The 16,926-nt window shown below is 42.3% G+C and overlaps 1 protein-coding gene across 1 annotated transcript in view; it reads right to left on the bottom strand.

The window, feature by feature from the left end:
* Window positions 1-16,926, bottom strand: part of LOC138246239 (sulfotransferase 2B1-like) — a 131,527-nt gene that overhangs the window by 16,480 nt on the left and 98,121 nt on the right. The window contains exon 5 of the mRNA XM_069200644.1: window positions 10,130-10,310. Within this exon, the coding sequence (XP_069056745.1) occupies window positions 10,130-10,310 (181 nt within the window). The remainder of the gene's footprint in view (window positions 1-10,129; window positions 10,311-16,926) is intronic.

The following is a 16,926-nucleotide window of genomic DNA, read 5'->3' as shown; positions in this document are numbered from 1 at the left end:
TCTCTCAAGGGACTATGCTTATTTCTGTGATAACCTCTAACTGAGGTTCCCAGTGCCATGCAGTCTCATGCACTAAGTCGTTCTTGGAGAAGGGCTCTGGGATATGGCTGTAGTCTTCATGACAGCACAGTCATCACAAGTGTTCTTCCCTCGAAAGCACATAGCAGTAACACCAGGGTCTTAAAGCTTCCTCGCAAAGCCTGATGGTGCAAATTCACAGATGAATCAAGACCTGAAAAAAATGCAGTGATATATGTGGTGTCCGTGAGCTGTTGTATGTTAGATCTAAGACATTTAATCACACATGTGCTTCACACACTTAGCGTCGTGAAAAAGATGGTTGAATCAAGTGGGCCCAGCTGTTGTGCCTTTTGAGGTATTACTTAAAGTAACAAAGGTATGATTATTAAGTCTTTAACCTATATATGTGAAAGGTCTCGATGTTAGGGTCAATCCTGTAAGTGTGAATATTTGTATTCAAATGCACAAGGTCTGTACATGCAAAAGGAAATGTGTGTTCCTGAACTCTATATTTGCCAAAATTATATTTCTCATAAACTGTTAAAAGGAGTTGATGCATTCCAAACCATATATAACCATGTTCCAGGCTGTGTTAAAAGGACAGTAGACTGACCGATACTGTGCGCATAAAAATACAAGAATTTATCATTAAGTTTTTGTGTCATATATTCACGTAAATGACTCCGGCTCTATAGTTTAGATTAAGGTACTAATCAGATAAAGGATAATTTCTATAAGTTTCCTTACACAGATTTTGATACAAATGTGTCTGTCAATAACAGCTTTATTTGGAAACTATAGAGAACTGAAATTGTCACGGAAGACATTAGGTGAAACTAAATCCAAGGTACTGCGGGCTTTAAAACATTTTGGAATGTACAGTGGTTCAATGAAGTAAACCACCAGAAATCAGTGTAAAGCTCAATGACTTGCACATTTAAATTTAAAATGTGTATAATGTCACTGATTAGTTGGTCATTGGATGCTCTGAGATCTTAGAAAAACCAAAGCAAAAAAAAACAACACCCTGCACACCCCTCTTTCGGTTTGTCACAGAAAAGAAATATCAGCTGCCTCAAAGATGTGAATAGAATGATCATTAATAGTGCTTTAGAGGGTAGATGATTATGTCATTTCATTTACACTGTGAAACCCTAATCCAACTCTAATCCATATCTCTTCCACAAAGACCAGTGATCGTAAAGGCCTTTCTTTTACCCACAGATAATCAGGGCTGGTGTTATTGCTGGTGGCGCCCACTGCAACAATCTTTTGTTGGTGCCCCCCATGACCTCCTCTAGGATTCCCTCACTACCACCCGGCAACAGTGCCCCTCATCTCTCCATAGTCCCTCTCTCACATACATTTAATTTGTTTTAAAGCAGTGACAAAGGCTGGCTTCCCTAATCCACTCAGCTATCCAATTAAAATACGGATCTGTTCTTTGCAGCAGGCATAAGAGGACAGATGTACAACCTTTTGTTTTGTGACTTGAATTTGCGAGCCGTTTGTGAATCACAAATTGCGAGTCGCAAAACAAAATATACAACTGTGTCAACCACACCACACTGTTTGAGATTCCCAAATGGGTCGCAAGGGACCTGCCTCATTAATAGTCACGAGGCAGGTCGCAATTTGCCACCCTTTTGGGAATGGCCGCTCTCAAACGGATGGTAGCCATGCCTGTGACTAAGTTTTCAATAAAGCAGTTTTTAGGGTTGAGAGCACAAGTCCTCTGGCCCCTGCTGTAATCTCTCTGTGGGCTTTTAACCCGGCCCATCAGTTTTGTTGGTTTATGGGCTTGCCTTTTAAAATTCGTTTGATTTCATTTGTGAAAGGCATGCATATGTCATGCCTTTTCCGGTGTTTAGCCCTCCTCGACAGCACCAGTAAACTACTGAAAACATACGAAGATCCATGTTTTCCACATGGCTCCTACTTTTGTTTTTCATTTGCATGACATCAACCCTGTTACATGGATAATTGCATAACTGCAGATACGTCTGACATCGAGTGAACTTGTTTCCTTTTGTGTGCTCCTTCACGCTTATACTCATGGCGTGGTGCTTTAAATCGTCTCGCTTATGTAAAACTGTATTACTTTTCATTTTTAATTTATGTGGCAAGAAAAGTCTGGTTAGGACTTTACAATGCTAATAGCTCTAAGTTGAACAAATGCAAAACCCATTAATGATTCAGCCCCTGGGTTGGATCTGTGATGAAATCCCTCTCTAATGTTGTTGAGATGAGAACGAGTGTATGCTTTTAAATGTACCTGGGTCTTGTTTCTTTTCTATTTCACATCATAAAAATGTGCTTGTTAGAAATTGGGGGGCATATTTATACTCCGTTTGCGCCGGAATTGCGTCGTTTTTTTTAATGCAATTTCGACGCAAAACTAACTCCATATTTATACTTTGGCGTTAGACGCGTCTAGCGCCAAAGTCCATGGAGTTAGCGTGATTTTTTAGCGTGGACACCTACTTTGCGTTAATTATATGCAAGGTAGGCGTTCCCGTCTAAAAAATCGACTCCGAGGCATGTGCGTCGGATTTATACTCCCGGGCAAAAATCACGCCCGGGAGTGGGCGGGTCAAAAAAAATGACGTACGGCCGCTTTTGTGCCGTTTTTTAGCGCCTGCAAAAGGCAGGCGTTAAGGGACCTGTGGGCTCTGAAGGAGCCCAGAGGTGCCCCCCCATGCCCCCAGGGACACCCCCTGTCACCCATGCCCACCCCAGGAGGACACCCAAGGCTGGAGGGACCCATCCCAGGGACATTAAGGTAAGTTCAGGTAAGTGTTTTTTTTTTTTTGTTTTTTTTTTGTGGCATAGGGGGGCCTGATTTGTGCCCCCCTACATGCCACTATGCCCAATGACCATGCCCAGGGGACAGAAGTCCCCTGGGCATGGCCATTGGGCAAGGGGGCATGACTCCTGTCTTTGCTAAGACAGGAGTCATTTCTATGGGGGTTGGCAGTGAAAAAAAATGGCGCAAATCGGGTAGAGGCGAAAAAATTGCCTCAACCTGACTTGCCCCATTTCTTGACGCCCAAGCCCCATATCCCCCTACGCCGGCGCTGCCTGGTGTACGTCGTTTTTTTTTAACGCACACCAGACGGCGCCGGCGGCTAACGCCGGCTAAGTCATTCAATAAATACGGCGCCCGCATGGCGCTTCAGAATGGCGTTAGCCGGCGCTAATTTTTTTGACGAAAAACTGCGTTAGCGCAGTTTTGCGTCAAAAAGTATAAATATGGGCCTGGGTCTTTTGTTGCCAGTCAGGTTACCCCCTGTCCAAGCAAGGACCCTCACTCTAGTCAGGGTAAGTCACACACAATCCAAATTATCCTGTGCCCACCCTCTGGTAGCTTGGCACTGAGCAGTCAGGCTTAACTTGGAAGGCAATGTGTAAAGTATTTGTGCAATAAATCATGCAATAAATCATGTAATAACACAGTGAACACCACAAAAATACACCACACAATATTAGGAAAAATATATAATATTAATCTGGTAAGATGCAGGTCAAAACGATTAAGATGCAATAAATATATGTCGAAATATCACCGTAAAAATGATGTAAAGTGTCTTTAGTCTCTTAAAAAGCAACAAGTGTCTCTTGCAAGCACAAAGTACCTGGTTTGCGTTCAAATTCTCTGCAAGGAACCGCAGAGGAGGAGATGCGTGGAAAACGGGGAGGTGTGGGTCAATTTTTCCGGTGCCCACAGGTGATGCATCGTTTTGTTTTCACGCAGGGAAGGCTTTGAGTCAATTTCCGACGCACAGACTTGGATACTCTTCGGGTTGCGGGGTTTTCAGACGCCCAGGAGACGATGTGTTGAAATCCGGCACTTGAAGGACGAAGTCACAGGGGGTCATCGATCCGGTGGGCGTTCGCGTGGAAATTTCTACCGCATGGCAGCCACTGTGTCCATTCCTGTCTGGAAGTCGGGCTGCGCCTTTCCGGCTCAGCTTTGCATCGATCCAGTGGGCCGTGCGTCGAATTTCCAGTCACACTGCTGCCACTGCGTCGATCTTCTCCTTGCTAAATCGGGCTGCGTTGTTCCGGTTCGCGTGCAGTGAATTTTTCACGGCGATGCAGGCTGTGTGTCGTTTCTTGTAGGCAGTGCGTTGATCTTTCAGCGCACAAAGAGTTCTTTGCAGAGATAAAGTCTTTTTGGTCCTGAGACTTCAAGGAACAGGAGGTAAGCTCTATCCAAGCCCTTGGAAAGCCCTTCTCAGCACAGCCAGAGAGCAGCAAGGCAGCAGGGCAACAGCAAGGCAGCAGTCCTTCTCAGAAAAGCAGTCCAGGAGAGTCCTTTGGGCAGCTAGGCAGTTCTTCTTGGCAGGTTGCAGGTTCTGGTTCAGGGTTTCTTCTCCAGGAAGTGTCTGATGAAATAGATTGTCTACCTCAGAAGTGTCTAAGTTGATAGTGTCAGAGACCCTTCTTAAATACGAGGAGGAAGGCAAAAAGTTTGGGGGTGACCCTGCAGAAAGGCCATTTCCAACAGTTCTGCTATTGTTGGAGAGTGTAGTTTTAGAAGCAATATTAATACGAAGCTTGGAATATAATGTGTGATAAAGTTGCATAGAAATGTGTTAACACAGAAAAATAATGCACGCGTCTAAATGTGCCCACGGGGAGTGGCTACCGATGTACACGAAGATTAATGAAAAGGGTTTATTAATGATGAAATGTTATGCACTAATGTTTGAATTTGTACTAATATATCACACTTTAGGTTATATGTTAAGAGTTTGCTTTATTAATTAAAATGGGTTTAAATTAACAAGGGCTTGTGCCTAGCTGCCTGGTCTCATTTTGAATTACTTTTCTAATGTGTAGTGTGCTGTTTTGCTGAAGGACACGAAGCTGTACTTTTCCAGAAGTTATGTGTGTGTAACCATAGTAAATTCTTTCTCATGAGATTCGACTTGCTCAAGGCGATGTTGTTGCTAAATGCAACAGTGTAATTTGTAACAGGTGCAAGGTTAACTTTCCTAGACGAAGACAATTAAGACACTGACTGAAGCGCGAAGTGTAACTTTTTCTACCTGACATTCCAACCGTTGAAGATGTCAATAACCTGGACCAATCTGTGACGTGAGAACTGCAAATTGAGGAACATTCTAGTAGGGGACTTACCTTGCAATTGGATGGAGATATGAATGCACCAAAAATTACCCAATGAGGAATTAGGGAATAGTTAGACAGTTTTGATTTAACGGCGTGACCCAAGGAGAGGAGGAACTTCTTTTGTCGGACATTCTGCTATGAACATTTTGCCATTCACTTGCCATGAGACTTTTCTGCAATTCTACCATGAACATTTTGCCCCAGCCGTTTTGCTAAAGACTTTTGCCAGTTGCCATACTTTAGTTTAGTTTGCCCCTTCCGAACAATCCTCTACCCATCTTGCCCAATGTTATCTTCTCCTCCATAAGAGGGAAGTAATCTGTTCCTTAGCTATGCTATCTTGAGACTTTACCCCGTCCTGCTTTGCCTGATGCTGATGAACTGAGGTCCTGAGGACGAACACCTACGCTGCTTGCGGATCTGTTGGATTGGTAACTATCTGATGAAAATTGTAATTGTCTGTTTGCCTTTTCTTTTTAGGTACCAACTGCTCTTTTGATAGAGGGGATAGTATAGATGTTTTCCAAATTTGTGTGTTCACTAAAATGTTTTGCATGAAGCCCAACATGCTGATTCTAATTTGAGGTTAGTTAAGGCGTTCACTATTGTCTGATGCAAATAGACAAATGACTGAGTTCATGCTTTGTTATATCATGTACTAATGAGACTCTGCTAAGTTGATCATATTAATGATGTGCTTAAGTTCTGAATGATCATAATCTATGCATTTATTAAGTTGTGTTCTGATTGCCAGATGATAGTGGTTTTGATGAGCTTATTGCTATTGAGACTAATAAACATGATATTAGATTTAACAAATAGGGAAATAAATATCCTAACACTTAACTAAACTGGTGTGGTTATTCATGACTGAAAGGTCATGGTGTGTTCATTCATTGATTCTTATTGATTGCTTATTGATTAATGATTAGTCTTATTGATTTGTGTATTGATTTGTTGATTAAATGATGCCAAGAACATATTTATGTGGTCCAAAGCTTTATCGACCTAAACGCGTCTCCTTGTAAGTTTACTTATTAAGGCTCTGATGCGCTAACACTATATTTAACCTCCATACCGTTGGACATTTGTGTGTTCTATCATAGGATTTTAGCCCGTAGGCTGCCTTGCAGTCTCTTCAGAATGCAAAGTGTCGTTAAAGAGTAAGCATATTGAAGTAAATCAGCCTAGTAGGTCTAAATGTAACTTATTAAGAAAATTATAGTTCCATTAGTGTTACGCAATAAAGGGAAGGTCTACGTTATAGTGGTCTTGAGGTCCTATACATTAGGGGTTGCTTGAGACACTCTCTCTCCAGACTTTCGCGAAGCTTCCTTTCGTCAGATTTAGGCTCCAGAAGCACAGCTTTTGCTCAGGCACCTGGTATGCTTTCTCTTATGTCGGGTTCCTGCAGCGTCTCAGTACAAATTACTACAGCATTCAACCTCCAGGCTCCTCGTGCCCTCCTTCACTCACGAAGCCACTCTAAACCTACACTCGTTCTCAACCATCCTTTTGCCAGTCCGCACAAGGCGTGCGCAGTAAGCAATATGCGAGTCAGACTACACTCACCCATATGTGGCAAGACTGTCCACCTTCACTACACGCTCAGCACTAGTGAGCCCTCGGTATAGATTGTGGGTGTACACACATCTTCTGTGTACATTCACAGAGCACAGCTAGTCAGAACGTGTGCAGGATTCTCATACGTACTTGTGCCTCCTGCCGAGCTGTCGATGACACAGACTGCTTAAAAGGAAAGGCCCTGCTGGCTGCTATTTGATTCTCAGACAGAATGATTAATGAGCAGTGCATATCCCAGGTAGGCCAAATGATAACACTGTCAGCGGGAGATGGATTAATAGCACGGTGAAGTACCACTTGCTGCAGGGACAACTTCCAAGCGCCAGGCTCTGCTTCATGCAAGTATTATCACGAGACTAGAGTCCCTCACGGATGCAGCCTTATTACCGGAGAAATAATCTCTTTGTTCCTAAGAATATGAAGTTCCTGTTATTTCCAGATGTGGCCATTTAAAATAGTAATCCTCAGTGCTTCAAATGGAGAAAAATAAGTGCAGGTACTAAACGCACTGGGTGGTGACAAGCCTTTAAATCTTATTTCCCAACCATCATCTTCTAATAGTTTTATAATTTATAATAATTTCATAATCAGATATGTTATTTCTGTCGACAGGTCTTATGCATTTCCCCATAGACTTTAGCTACCAGGTCTACATTTCCTTTACCTTTTTGGTATTTTACTCCTCTTTATATTTTTTTTCACTCTTTTCTTCCACCTCTCCAATTTCCCTCGCCACTCTAACCACTTTCTTCTTTTCCTTTCACCTCGGTGCTTCGCTCTTCTTCCTATTTCTCTGTTGTTTTGTCCTTGTTTCTTCTCCTCCTTGTCTCAATTTCCATCTTCATTAACCCACTTATATGCCTGTCTTTCTTAACCCTCGTAACGTTTTCCCCTACTTACCTTTCTTTAGTTCACTTCTACTCCAGCCCCCGCCTGTTTGTCTTCCCTACACCTCAGACTATTTCCCCAGCTCCCAATTTTCCTCTCTTTCCTTCCTGACGAAACCTTTGTCCTTTACTATTTATCTCTATCCTTCTAGCAATTACCTCAAAACTGCTATCCCCTGGTGTCCTTCCTTTGCTTCCCTCTTTTCCTTCCCACCTCACGGACACTTGCCTCCCTTTGATCTCTCATAAAATGGCTGGCCTACACATGCGCTACCGGATAAGGATCGATAGGCCTGTTGGTCCGGAAGACAATGACGGTGGGGTACGGTCAGTCTTATCATGCCCTACGCGAGACTTGACAGGTTCTTCCCCCAGCCCATCAGACGTATTGTTTCCCGGCTCTATAACTTTGGCGGATTCTATTGATGTTTCTACCCGCTTTGGCTATTGAACTGAGTGCTGTGAATGACATTTGTAGGTCGAGCGCGTAAGCACTCTGACATGGTCTAACATATTTGTGGGCTTTTAAGCACACCCACCACAAGCCCATCACTATCACTCATTCATGGGCTTGCCTTTCAAAAATCTTTTGTTATCATTGGTAAATGCTTTATGGTTGTCCCTCCTTGGGGCAGTTTTATTACCTCCTTGGGCATCAACCCTGTTACATGAATAATTGCACGTTTGCCGATGCGTTTGACTGCTAACAAACTTCTTTTTCCTTTTGTGTCTCTTCTTCGCGCTGATGCTCATTGCGGCCGTGGCACTTTGAATCGGCTTGCTTATGTCAACTGTTTTACTTTTCATTTTCAGTTTATGTGGCAAGAAAAGTCCAGTTAGGAATTTACAACGCTAATAGTTCTAACTCGAGCAAACGTGAGACCCATTGCATTGCAAATGCTTGTTTTTTATGAAGCCCATTTTCCTTAAAAGCAAACAGGATGCATTTCAAAAATAAACATGAAAAGTTTTCTTTTCATTTTTTTCAGAGTAGACAGTGGTCCGTGGAACCACTGCCTGCTCTGATTTTATTTTTTTTGTTACCATGCAGAAAGAGGAAAGGGTCCATTGGGGATCCCCACTGTTTGCGAATGGGTTAACGCCAATTTGAAATTGATGTTAAATGTGATTGTTTTGCGACCGCATTCACAGCCACAAAACAATCATACATCCCCCTGCGAGGCACATTTAGGAAGGGACGCCCTCGGAATGCCCCTTCCTAATTGTGAGTTGCTATCCCTATTTTGTGAGTTGGTAACTGGATACTGACTCACGAATTAGGGATGATACATTGTACAAGGCCATTTTGCAGTAGCAAATGGTGATTTTCACCTTTTGCAAGTGCAAAAGTGTGTCGTACATCTGGCCCCAAGTCTCTCTGTGCTACTTTATGGGAAGTCAAAACTGCCACTAGACAAAGTGCAGGAACGTTAATCACTAGAGTTATCTTGACATTTTTATTTTTGCCTGAAAGCCTGATGCACAAGGAACCCTGCAGCAGATGCTTTTAAATTGTAGTCATTGCTAAAACACACTGCCCCTCTCAGCATCCAGTGCAGTTGTGCTGGTCTCACTGCCCTAAAGCCTGCAGGGGCGGCTCCTCTGCAATAGAGGAGGAACGTCGCCCCACTGACCAAGAGCCAGCAGCAGAAAAATAAAACAATATTTGAATATCATTTTAATTTTCTGCTGCTGGCCCAGCCAGCAGGCGCAGGGAGGTGTGCGGCTGGGGCATGAGAGGTGGGGGTGGATGAATAATTGTGTGAACTAAGTGACTGTGTGTCTTTGGACGCCCTAAGACGGCCATCCAAACACACATGCGCACTTATGTTTCTCTAGCTTGGCTATGTACACCCTGGGTTGTGTCTGAGTGGCAGTCACTGCCGCTCACACCAATCTTGATTCTGCTATGTTTAGCAGCACCAGGATTGATGGGGAGCCTTTTCTGGTGTCCCAGCAGAGGCTGGGACACCAGAATAGGAAAGGAGGATGAGCGAGGCAACAGGAGAGGACGGTGGCAGCGACGAACTGTACGTTCTTTTTTTAAATTAATTTTATTCCCCCTCACTCCCCAGTCCCCTCACCCCTCTTTAAAAGATTTTGAAAGCTAGCAGTGGTGATAATACAATACTCTGTGCACGTTTCATGATCTTTAATGTCACATTAGTGTGTTCCTATTATACAAGAAGGGTCAAGGAGCCATTTCAAGAGGAATTTCAGCATCACTGACAGTCTACATTTCTAATTGTGAGGGCAATTAATACAATGATCTTTTATGTAATGAGGTAGCTCCTCGGTTTCTTTTTTAAGATGACTGCACTTATACTACAATCTGTACACCCACATTAAACTTCACATTGTGTGTAATCGGTTATCTTCCCATAAAACACAAGACACACCATCTGCATTTGATGTTTGTTTAGAACCCTTAACTTCGAAAGACCAGAAACCAGTTTGAATATCATATGGCATTACATGTATTGAGTATGCTTTTATAATACCTTTCCTTATGAATGAACCATCTTTTTGGTCTATTAAGTCTGCAGGTACCAGGGTGAAGTTTGCCATCTTATTTTCCTTCATGCTTTTGAAGGAAGCATTTTCCACTATGGCATCAATGGCTTTTTCATCAAGTTCCTTCCCCACGAAAGTAGAGATTTTCTGTACACTTCCTCGCAGGTCCTGCAAAGACATAAGAAACATAGGGGTTGACTGTAATTCAATTCGCAATGAGTGTAATCCACAAATAGAAAAAGGCCTGTTGTGGACTAGAGGCTGCTGTATTTGTTTGGAGAACAATGTGACAGCGATAATGAGCACAACACGATGAAAGTTTTGTTCTGGCAAGTTGTGAGAAAAAATTTGCCTATCATAAAATACAAATTCTATATTATACATAAAATAAGTGCTTATAGGAGAAGCAACCTATGTACCATCTTGAGATTTGTTTTATGTAAGCTATTGTACGGCAGGTTGCTAAGACACAGGGATACCACTTACCTTCCTCTGCATTCATCACAATATGTACTTTTACTGAATCTCATTTTCTGAACTTAGCCAGTCATGGTTCAGCTAAATTGTATTGAGGCCACTGTAATTATTCAATTGTGCTGCCACAGTGATTTTCGCATAATTGTAGATATGCCACATTTGGCACATAATCCATCATCAGCTGCATAATCTGCAGATTTAAAAAAAAAAATTGTTTCTAGCTCAAGCGATTCAAACGTTACAAAAAACACAGCAACACATGTTGGTGTGCAGTGGAAGGTCCTTTGCAAAGGTTCACTGGTCACCTTCTGTTGCTTATTGCTATATTTGGGTATTAAACCGGTACCACTGAGGAATAGCCAGTGCCCAGACGGTGTTACCAAATGTAGAAATGACAAAATAATGAAGTAATACTATTACAAAATGTGCTGCATTATGCCACGTAATTTGCCCCTCACCTAACACATAATTCCAGTGGCCCTGAGTATATCCCAGGCCAGTTAAATTTCTCTTTATCCTATACACTGGAAAACGTTTTCATTGCAAATGCATTACGATATTAAACGTGGCCTGGAAACTACAACTACTAAGTTGCTGAAAATGGAGTTGTGCATTAGTCAATTTGTTTTGGACGTTGTCAATGGGATCCACTTGCACTTAATTTAGGGAACCGTGGCTCATGTAGCAACACATTTAAATAAGAAAAAAATGTAATTGCGCTGAATAAATATGAGAGCTCACAGAAGCAGTGCTGATACTGACAGTTCCTAACAGTGCTTAACTTTTTTAACAACTAAGCGCAGTGCCCTGAATTTTTCTTAGGAAGCTGCCACCCACTTCTATCTCTGGTGCAGCTCATTTTCACCAATGATGTGGGTCTATTCCAACTCAGCATTACCCACTTTCACTGCTGAGCCAGGTACCAGTATTGTTGCTTTGACTCAGGCAAGTTGTTTAGCTGGGCACAGGTGAATCTAGGATTTGAAGTCCAACTTTATGGACCGTGTTTACAAGAAATGATGCATTGCTGCATTGCAGCAGCGATGCACCAAAAATACTTATGATGCACAGAAATCCATTACAACCCCATGGATGCGCCATATTTACAATATGTGGCACCATTGCTTAATGGCCTAAGGTTGTGTTAGGAATTCTGACACATCTGTGGGAACTTTGCGGTAACGGATTAGCCTCAAAAGTGGCGCATCACTGAAGTTGGCCTCAGAACTGATGCAACTTTAGTGATGCATCAACATTTAGAGGTGCTGCATCAATTTTAATTGACGTAAGTAGCCTACTGTTTTAGGATTAATGTAAAAGACTGTAAAATAGTGGAATATCACCTTCTCCACTTTTATATTAGTCCTGGATGTAAAAGGATATGCATGCAGTATGGCTATGTGTCACAATACAGTGGGCATAGTCTACTTACGTGTATGTAGAGACCTGCGTATGTGTGGCATATTGAGTGACAGTTCAGTGTAAGTAAATACAAGTATATGTTGGAATGAGAAGTGTCAATACATGTATTACCTACCTTATGTGTGTATTTACCTGTTATCCTTTGGAGTACCAAGGCCTAGGCTTGGGAACCCCTTCCTCCATGGAGATGTGACAATCCTGGCCTGTCCCTTACAAAACGTACACTGTGTCACATTCCCTTGCTGCAGAGGATGAAGGGATCATAGGTGCCATGTAGTCCTACAACATGATTCTCACATGTGTAGACCCACTAGTAGTAGAGGGAATGTAGAATACAGGTATTTTCCAGTGTGTAAAGTGACTTAAGCTGATCAGATTCCTATTGAGAAGCCAATGCATCATTTTTATGCCTGGCTAAAGGAGACATAGGAATATTGATGCATTTAAGACTCTGTACGTCATTTGCCAACGATGCGTCACTTCCCTAAAAAGTTGTAAATATGGATGTGTCAGTTCTGGGTGGGATTTTAGGAGGGAACACTTACCCTGCATATGATTAACTTAACCTGAAGCAAGTAAAAAATGACACACAGGAGAGATAAGTGACACGTTTTACCAAATTTACATTGTAAATGTGGAGCACTGATTGCGCCGCCGTTGAGTCAAAGAAATGACATAGCGGCAGCGCAGGCTCCTTGTAAATATACCCCTATGTTTTTTTAGCTGGGTCTTGATTCTGTGCTTGTAATTCAGGCAACTTATTAACCCCTTGTACATCAGCCAAAAATGCACCAAAGGAGTGGCAAGACAATCTGGTTAAGTGAAGTACCAGTTCTGTCAGGCCTACATCTCCCAGAGATGTAGGCCTCTTTTCCCTTATTTATGCACCCACGCAGCCCAGTTCGTCTCCCTTTGGAAGACTCCACCTCATCTCCTTACATCCACCTACGCTCCAACAGATAGGTCTCTTCCTTTTAAAACCATCATCTTAGCCACTAGAGCAAATTCACGACTTCCTCATAAAACTTTCATATCACTGTAACACAAAGTAAAAGCTACCTAGTTATCACTCCCATTGAATGCCCCGATTCCCCGGGCTACAATACATGCTCATATTCAAAGGTATTAATTTAAACAATCTCAAGGTTCACAAGGGTGACCCAGCTATAGATCAACTGCTTAGCCTCCATGATGTAAAGCCCCTCCAAGCATTACCAAATGAAGAATAATTGTAGACAGTGGTGGTAATTTAAATAATTCCAAAGAGCTTTTCTTATGTAGAAAACGCAATTTTTAATGATATTTGAATTCATTCAGTATGTTAGTTTCAAAATAAAGATAAATCCATCAGCAAGGACTTAAGCCAACAGGTATATCGCGAATATGTGAAATAAAGTGTTGCTTCATAAGAAGGGAATTGTTATAGATTTCCTGGGTGAAAGTACCCATGTGTGATTCTACATAAGGAAGATTGTTTTGTCGACATTTAATATGTGCATCGCAAAGTGTCTGTGTGGCAGTGATTATGCTGTGTCATGAAGCCACCATTTTAGGTTTCTTTCTGGCTATTAAGGTAGATAACAATTCCTAAAGTTACTGCTGATCCCCTTCTACCTCTTCACACACAGTCTCAAAGGTAACTTCTTTATTAACGCTTCCCTTACATACAGGGCATGGAAAGAAATGGCAGCAGTGAAGACCTCTTCTAACTATATGATAAATGAAAAACAGCAGAATAAAGCAGTGAAGGGTTCCTTTGTGTACAGATCGTCCACTGGGGAGGCAAAGCACGCTTGCCTTTCATACACAACACAGGTCCAGCAAAGCATATTAGCCTTGCAACACATTAGCCATGCAACTTATGTCCCACGTATGCGGAACATGTAATGTGGCACGAGGGCAGCTTTCCTCTTGTAAACAGGACGAGCACCACAAGTCATAATCATGGTCGGACTGGCCTAAAGTGCAAACTGACAATGCTAGATAGGCTGATCTGATATATCAGTGTGTGGGTCAATGTTTTAGCTTGTTTCAAAGCCTTTGGACTTGTTTTTATTGGGTACTTCCCTGGTGTTATCACAAACTCTGCCTGCAGCAAGAACAAATGCACTCAGTCTCCTATACCTTGCAAAACAGGTATAGAGCTTGTCTCTACAAGTTCAAAGCTGCCATGGTTTGACATGTTTTTAGGTGTCTGATTTGCTAATGCGGACACTTTTATGTCGGTGACACGCTCTGTCCAATCCGGGTCACAGTCAGTGTAAGCTTACTTCACATGTTACTCTGGGTCAGTATGGGTAGGAGCAGTGCAAGCCTCCTTTGAGTAAAATGATGTGTGGAGGAATATGGTACTACTGTTTTATAAAATCAAAAAACAAGGCAATCATTCATATGTTAAAAAAAACATGCTCCCGGGCACAAGTCCTAAAAAAAAAGCAGTGGGGGGACTAACCAATGTAGGCAGTATGCAAATTACATCATGGCACGTGACATTACAGTGCATGACATCACAGCATGTGACATCGTAAATGGCATCAAAGAAAGTGGCATCACAGGAAGTGACAAGACCTTGCACATCTTTATCAGGTCTATCATAAGTACATTTAAGCTCATGATTAGATTTAACAAATGAGATTTTGCATTGGGGTTGTGCCAAAAAAGTGGTGCATCCCCAACACAAAATCAGGGGCTTAACTAATACATTTGTGTTTTTTAAAACCCTGCCACAGGGAAATGGGCAGCAAGGAGAAACACAGCAGTAGATCTGCTCTACTTAATTGGTGGCAAAGTCTGCATTTTTAAAATATATTATGGTGTTAAGGGATCTGCTACAGAGGCCTTTGTGTGCCTAGTAAATCTCAGAGAATAATAATAATGGCAATATAACTCTGGAGGTTAATGATTTTGATGGAGAGATCTGTGTTTTATCTAGTCCCAGATTTGAATCAAAGTAGGTTAATATGTCTCTTGTAAAGCAAGCAGGTCATATAATATACAGATGACAGATTTTTAGTTTATGTAGATAGGTAAGTGGGTTGCTCCTTTTAACAGATACTTTTGTTACTTGCAGTTCATAAATTGTAATCCTTCTAATATAGCACAGTGACCTACAAAGGACATGTGACTTCTACATTTTACACCATGCATCCCTTACTATCTTATGGAATACATCTTGAACATTGGTTTACAAACTTACATGATTTACTGACAATGTATAATGTGTATGTTATGTAAAGGGCTGGGATATGCTGTGCTTTACAAGAATAAGATAGTGGTGTTTAAATTGTTATTTGTGTAAATTCTGGGACAGACCAACACAGCTGACATTCTTCTGGTGCATGCATATCTCTTATATACAGGGACTGAAGAAAGTCAAAAGCATGCCTTTCTTAAGTCCCTTTGAAGTGATAATAAACTGAGTGCCTTTGTTTCCCATCCATTGCAATGTATACAGGTTTGAGGCTCCTGATAGCTCTCAGCCAGGAACATATTGGAACAAAAGGAGGTCTTGATTGCCCCTTAACTTGACCTTTATCATTGGCCCAGCTGGAGGAGAAACTGAAAAGCCCCCTCCCTGCCAGCAAGTTGCTGCTCGGAATGGAATGCATTGAGATGGTGCAGGTGCTCCTAAACTGTCTGGTATCTGAAAATTAGACTGGAACAAATTCAACATATTTCAATGGGGACCAGCTTCTTGGCAGGGTGGACAGCAGACTCCAGACCAACCAGAACACCGCTGTAAGACCCATACTAGATCTCCCACACTGCACCCACATCACACCCCACCTCAGGAAGCTTCAGTGGTTCAGTCCCAAGCACAACCAATTCATACTTCTCTTGCATGCACACTAAGCCCTACACAACACAGGACCAGAATACCTAAAAAGCTGCATACACTTTCCCCAACTCACCAGGCACCTATGCTCTGCCTCACTCTCACCCACATACATTCCCCGCATCCGCAAAATCAAATTTGGAGGCCGCTCATTCTGGTACATAGCACCCAAGACATGGAACACCCTCCCTCTACACATCAGAGGCTCACGTCCCCTTTATTTATCACCTCAGCTGCATCTGGCCAAGGGTTGCGTGCAATGTTGGGGAACATAACAGTAGTGGCTGGGTGATCCATTATGCCTACATCCTTAAAGCAAGCTGCACACACCCCTGAAGTGAGGCATGGCTGAGGGGTGAAATCAAGGGTAAAGTGAGGCCACTCCAGTATTTACATACCCCAGTGTGAGAGAACAGGACTGATTGCAGAGGCCCCCTAACGTTTTGCCCCCATTTTCCACTTTTTGCTGGTGTTTTCCTGACTCTGATGGTGCCCTGGGTACTGCTAACCAGTCCCAGGGCCTGTGCTCTGTGTAAAGTCAGTATGCAAATTAGGCTAATTATAATTGGCTAAGTCAACCTACCTATAAGTCCCTAGTATATGGTAGGGCATGTAGGTTTAGGGACCCCAGCATAGGTAGTGCACCCCTAGGTGCACTGCTGAGGTGCCCAGTGTCATTTTAAAGGCAGGCCTGCCTTGCTGGCTGCTTTTAAATTAAAGTTATATGCAAATTCGAATTTGGAATTAAAAGTAGTTCCAAAGTCTTAAACTACCTTATTTTTACATATAAGTCACCCCTAAGGTGTGCCCTATGTGCCCCTAGGGCTGGGTGCCATGTAACTATAAGCAGGGACCTTAAAAAAATAGTTTTATAAGCCCTGGTGAGGTAAAACAGCCACATTTGTTTTTCCCTCATTGTAGTGAATGGCCTCCATAGGCTAGAATGGAGAGACTTTATTTTTATTTTTAAAGTCCCCTTAAGTAACAGATACCAAAAGTTTGGTATCAAATTAATTGTTATAATAAATCCCACAACTTCCAGTTGTTGGA

The sequence above is a fragment of the Pleurodeles waltl genome, chromosome 7 (genome assembly GCF_031143425.1).
Source record: "Pleurodeles waltl isolate 20211129_DDA chromosome 7, aPleWal1.hap1.20221129, whole genome shotgun sequence".
In the NCBI taxonomy this organism is placed as follows: Eukaryota; Metazoa; Chordata; class Amphibia; order Caudata; family Salamandridae; genus Pleurodeles; species Pleurodeles waltl.
Note: the sequence above shows the minus strand (reverse complement) of the source record. Positions and strands in the feature narration are given on the sequence as shown.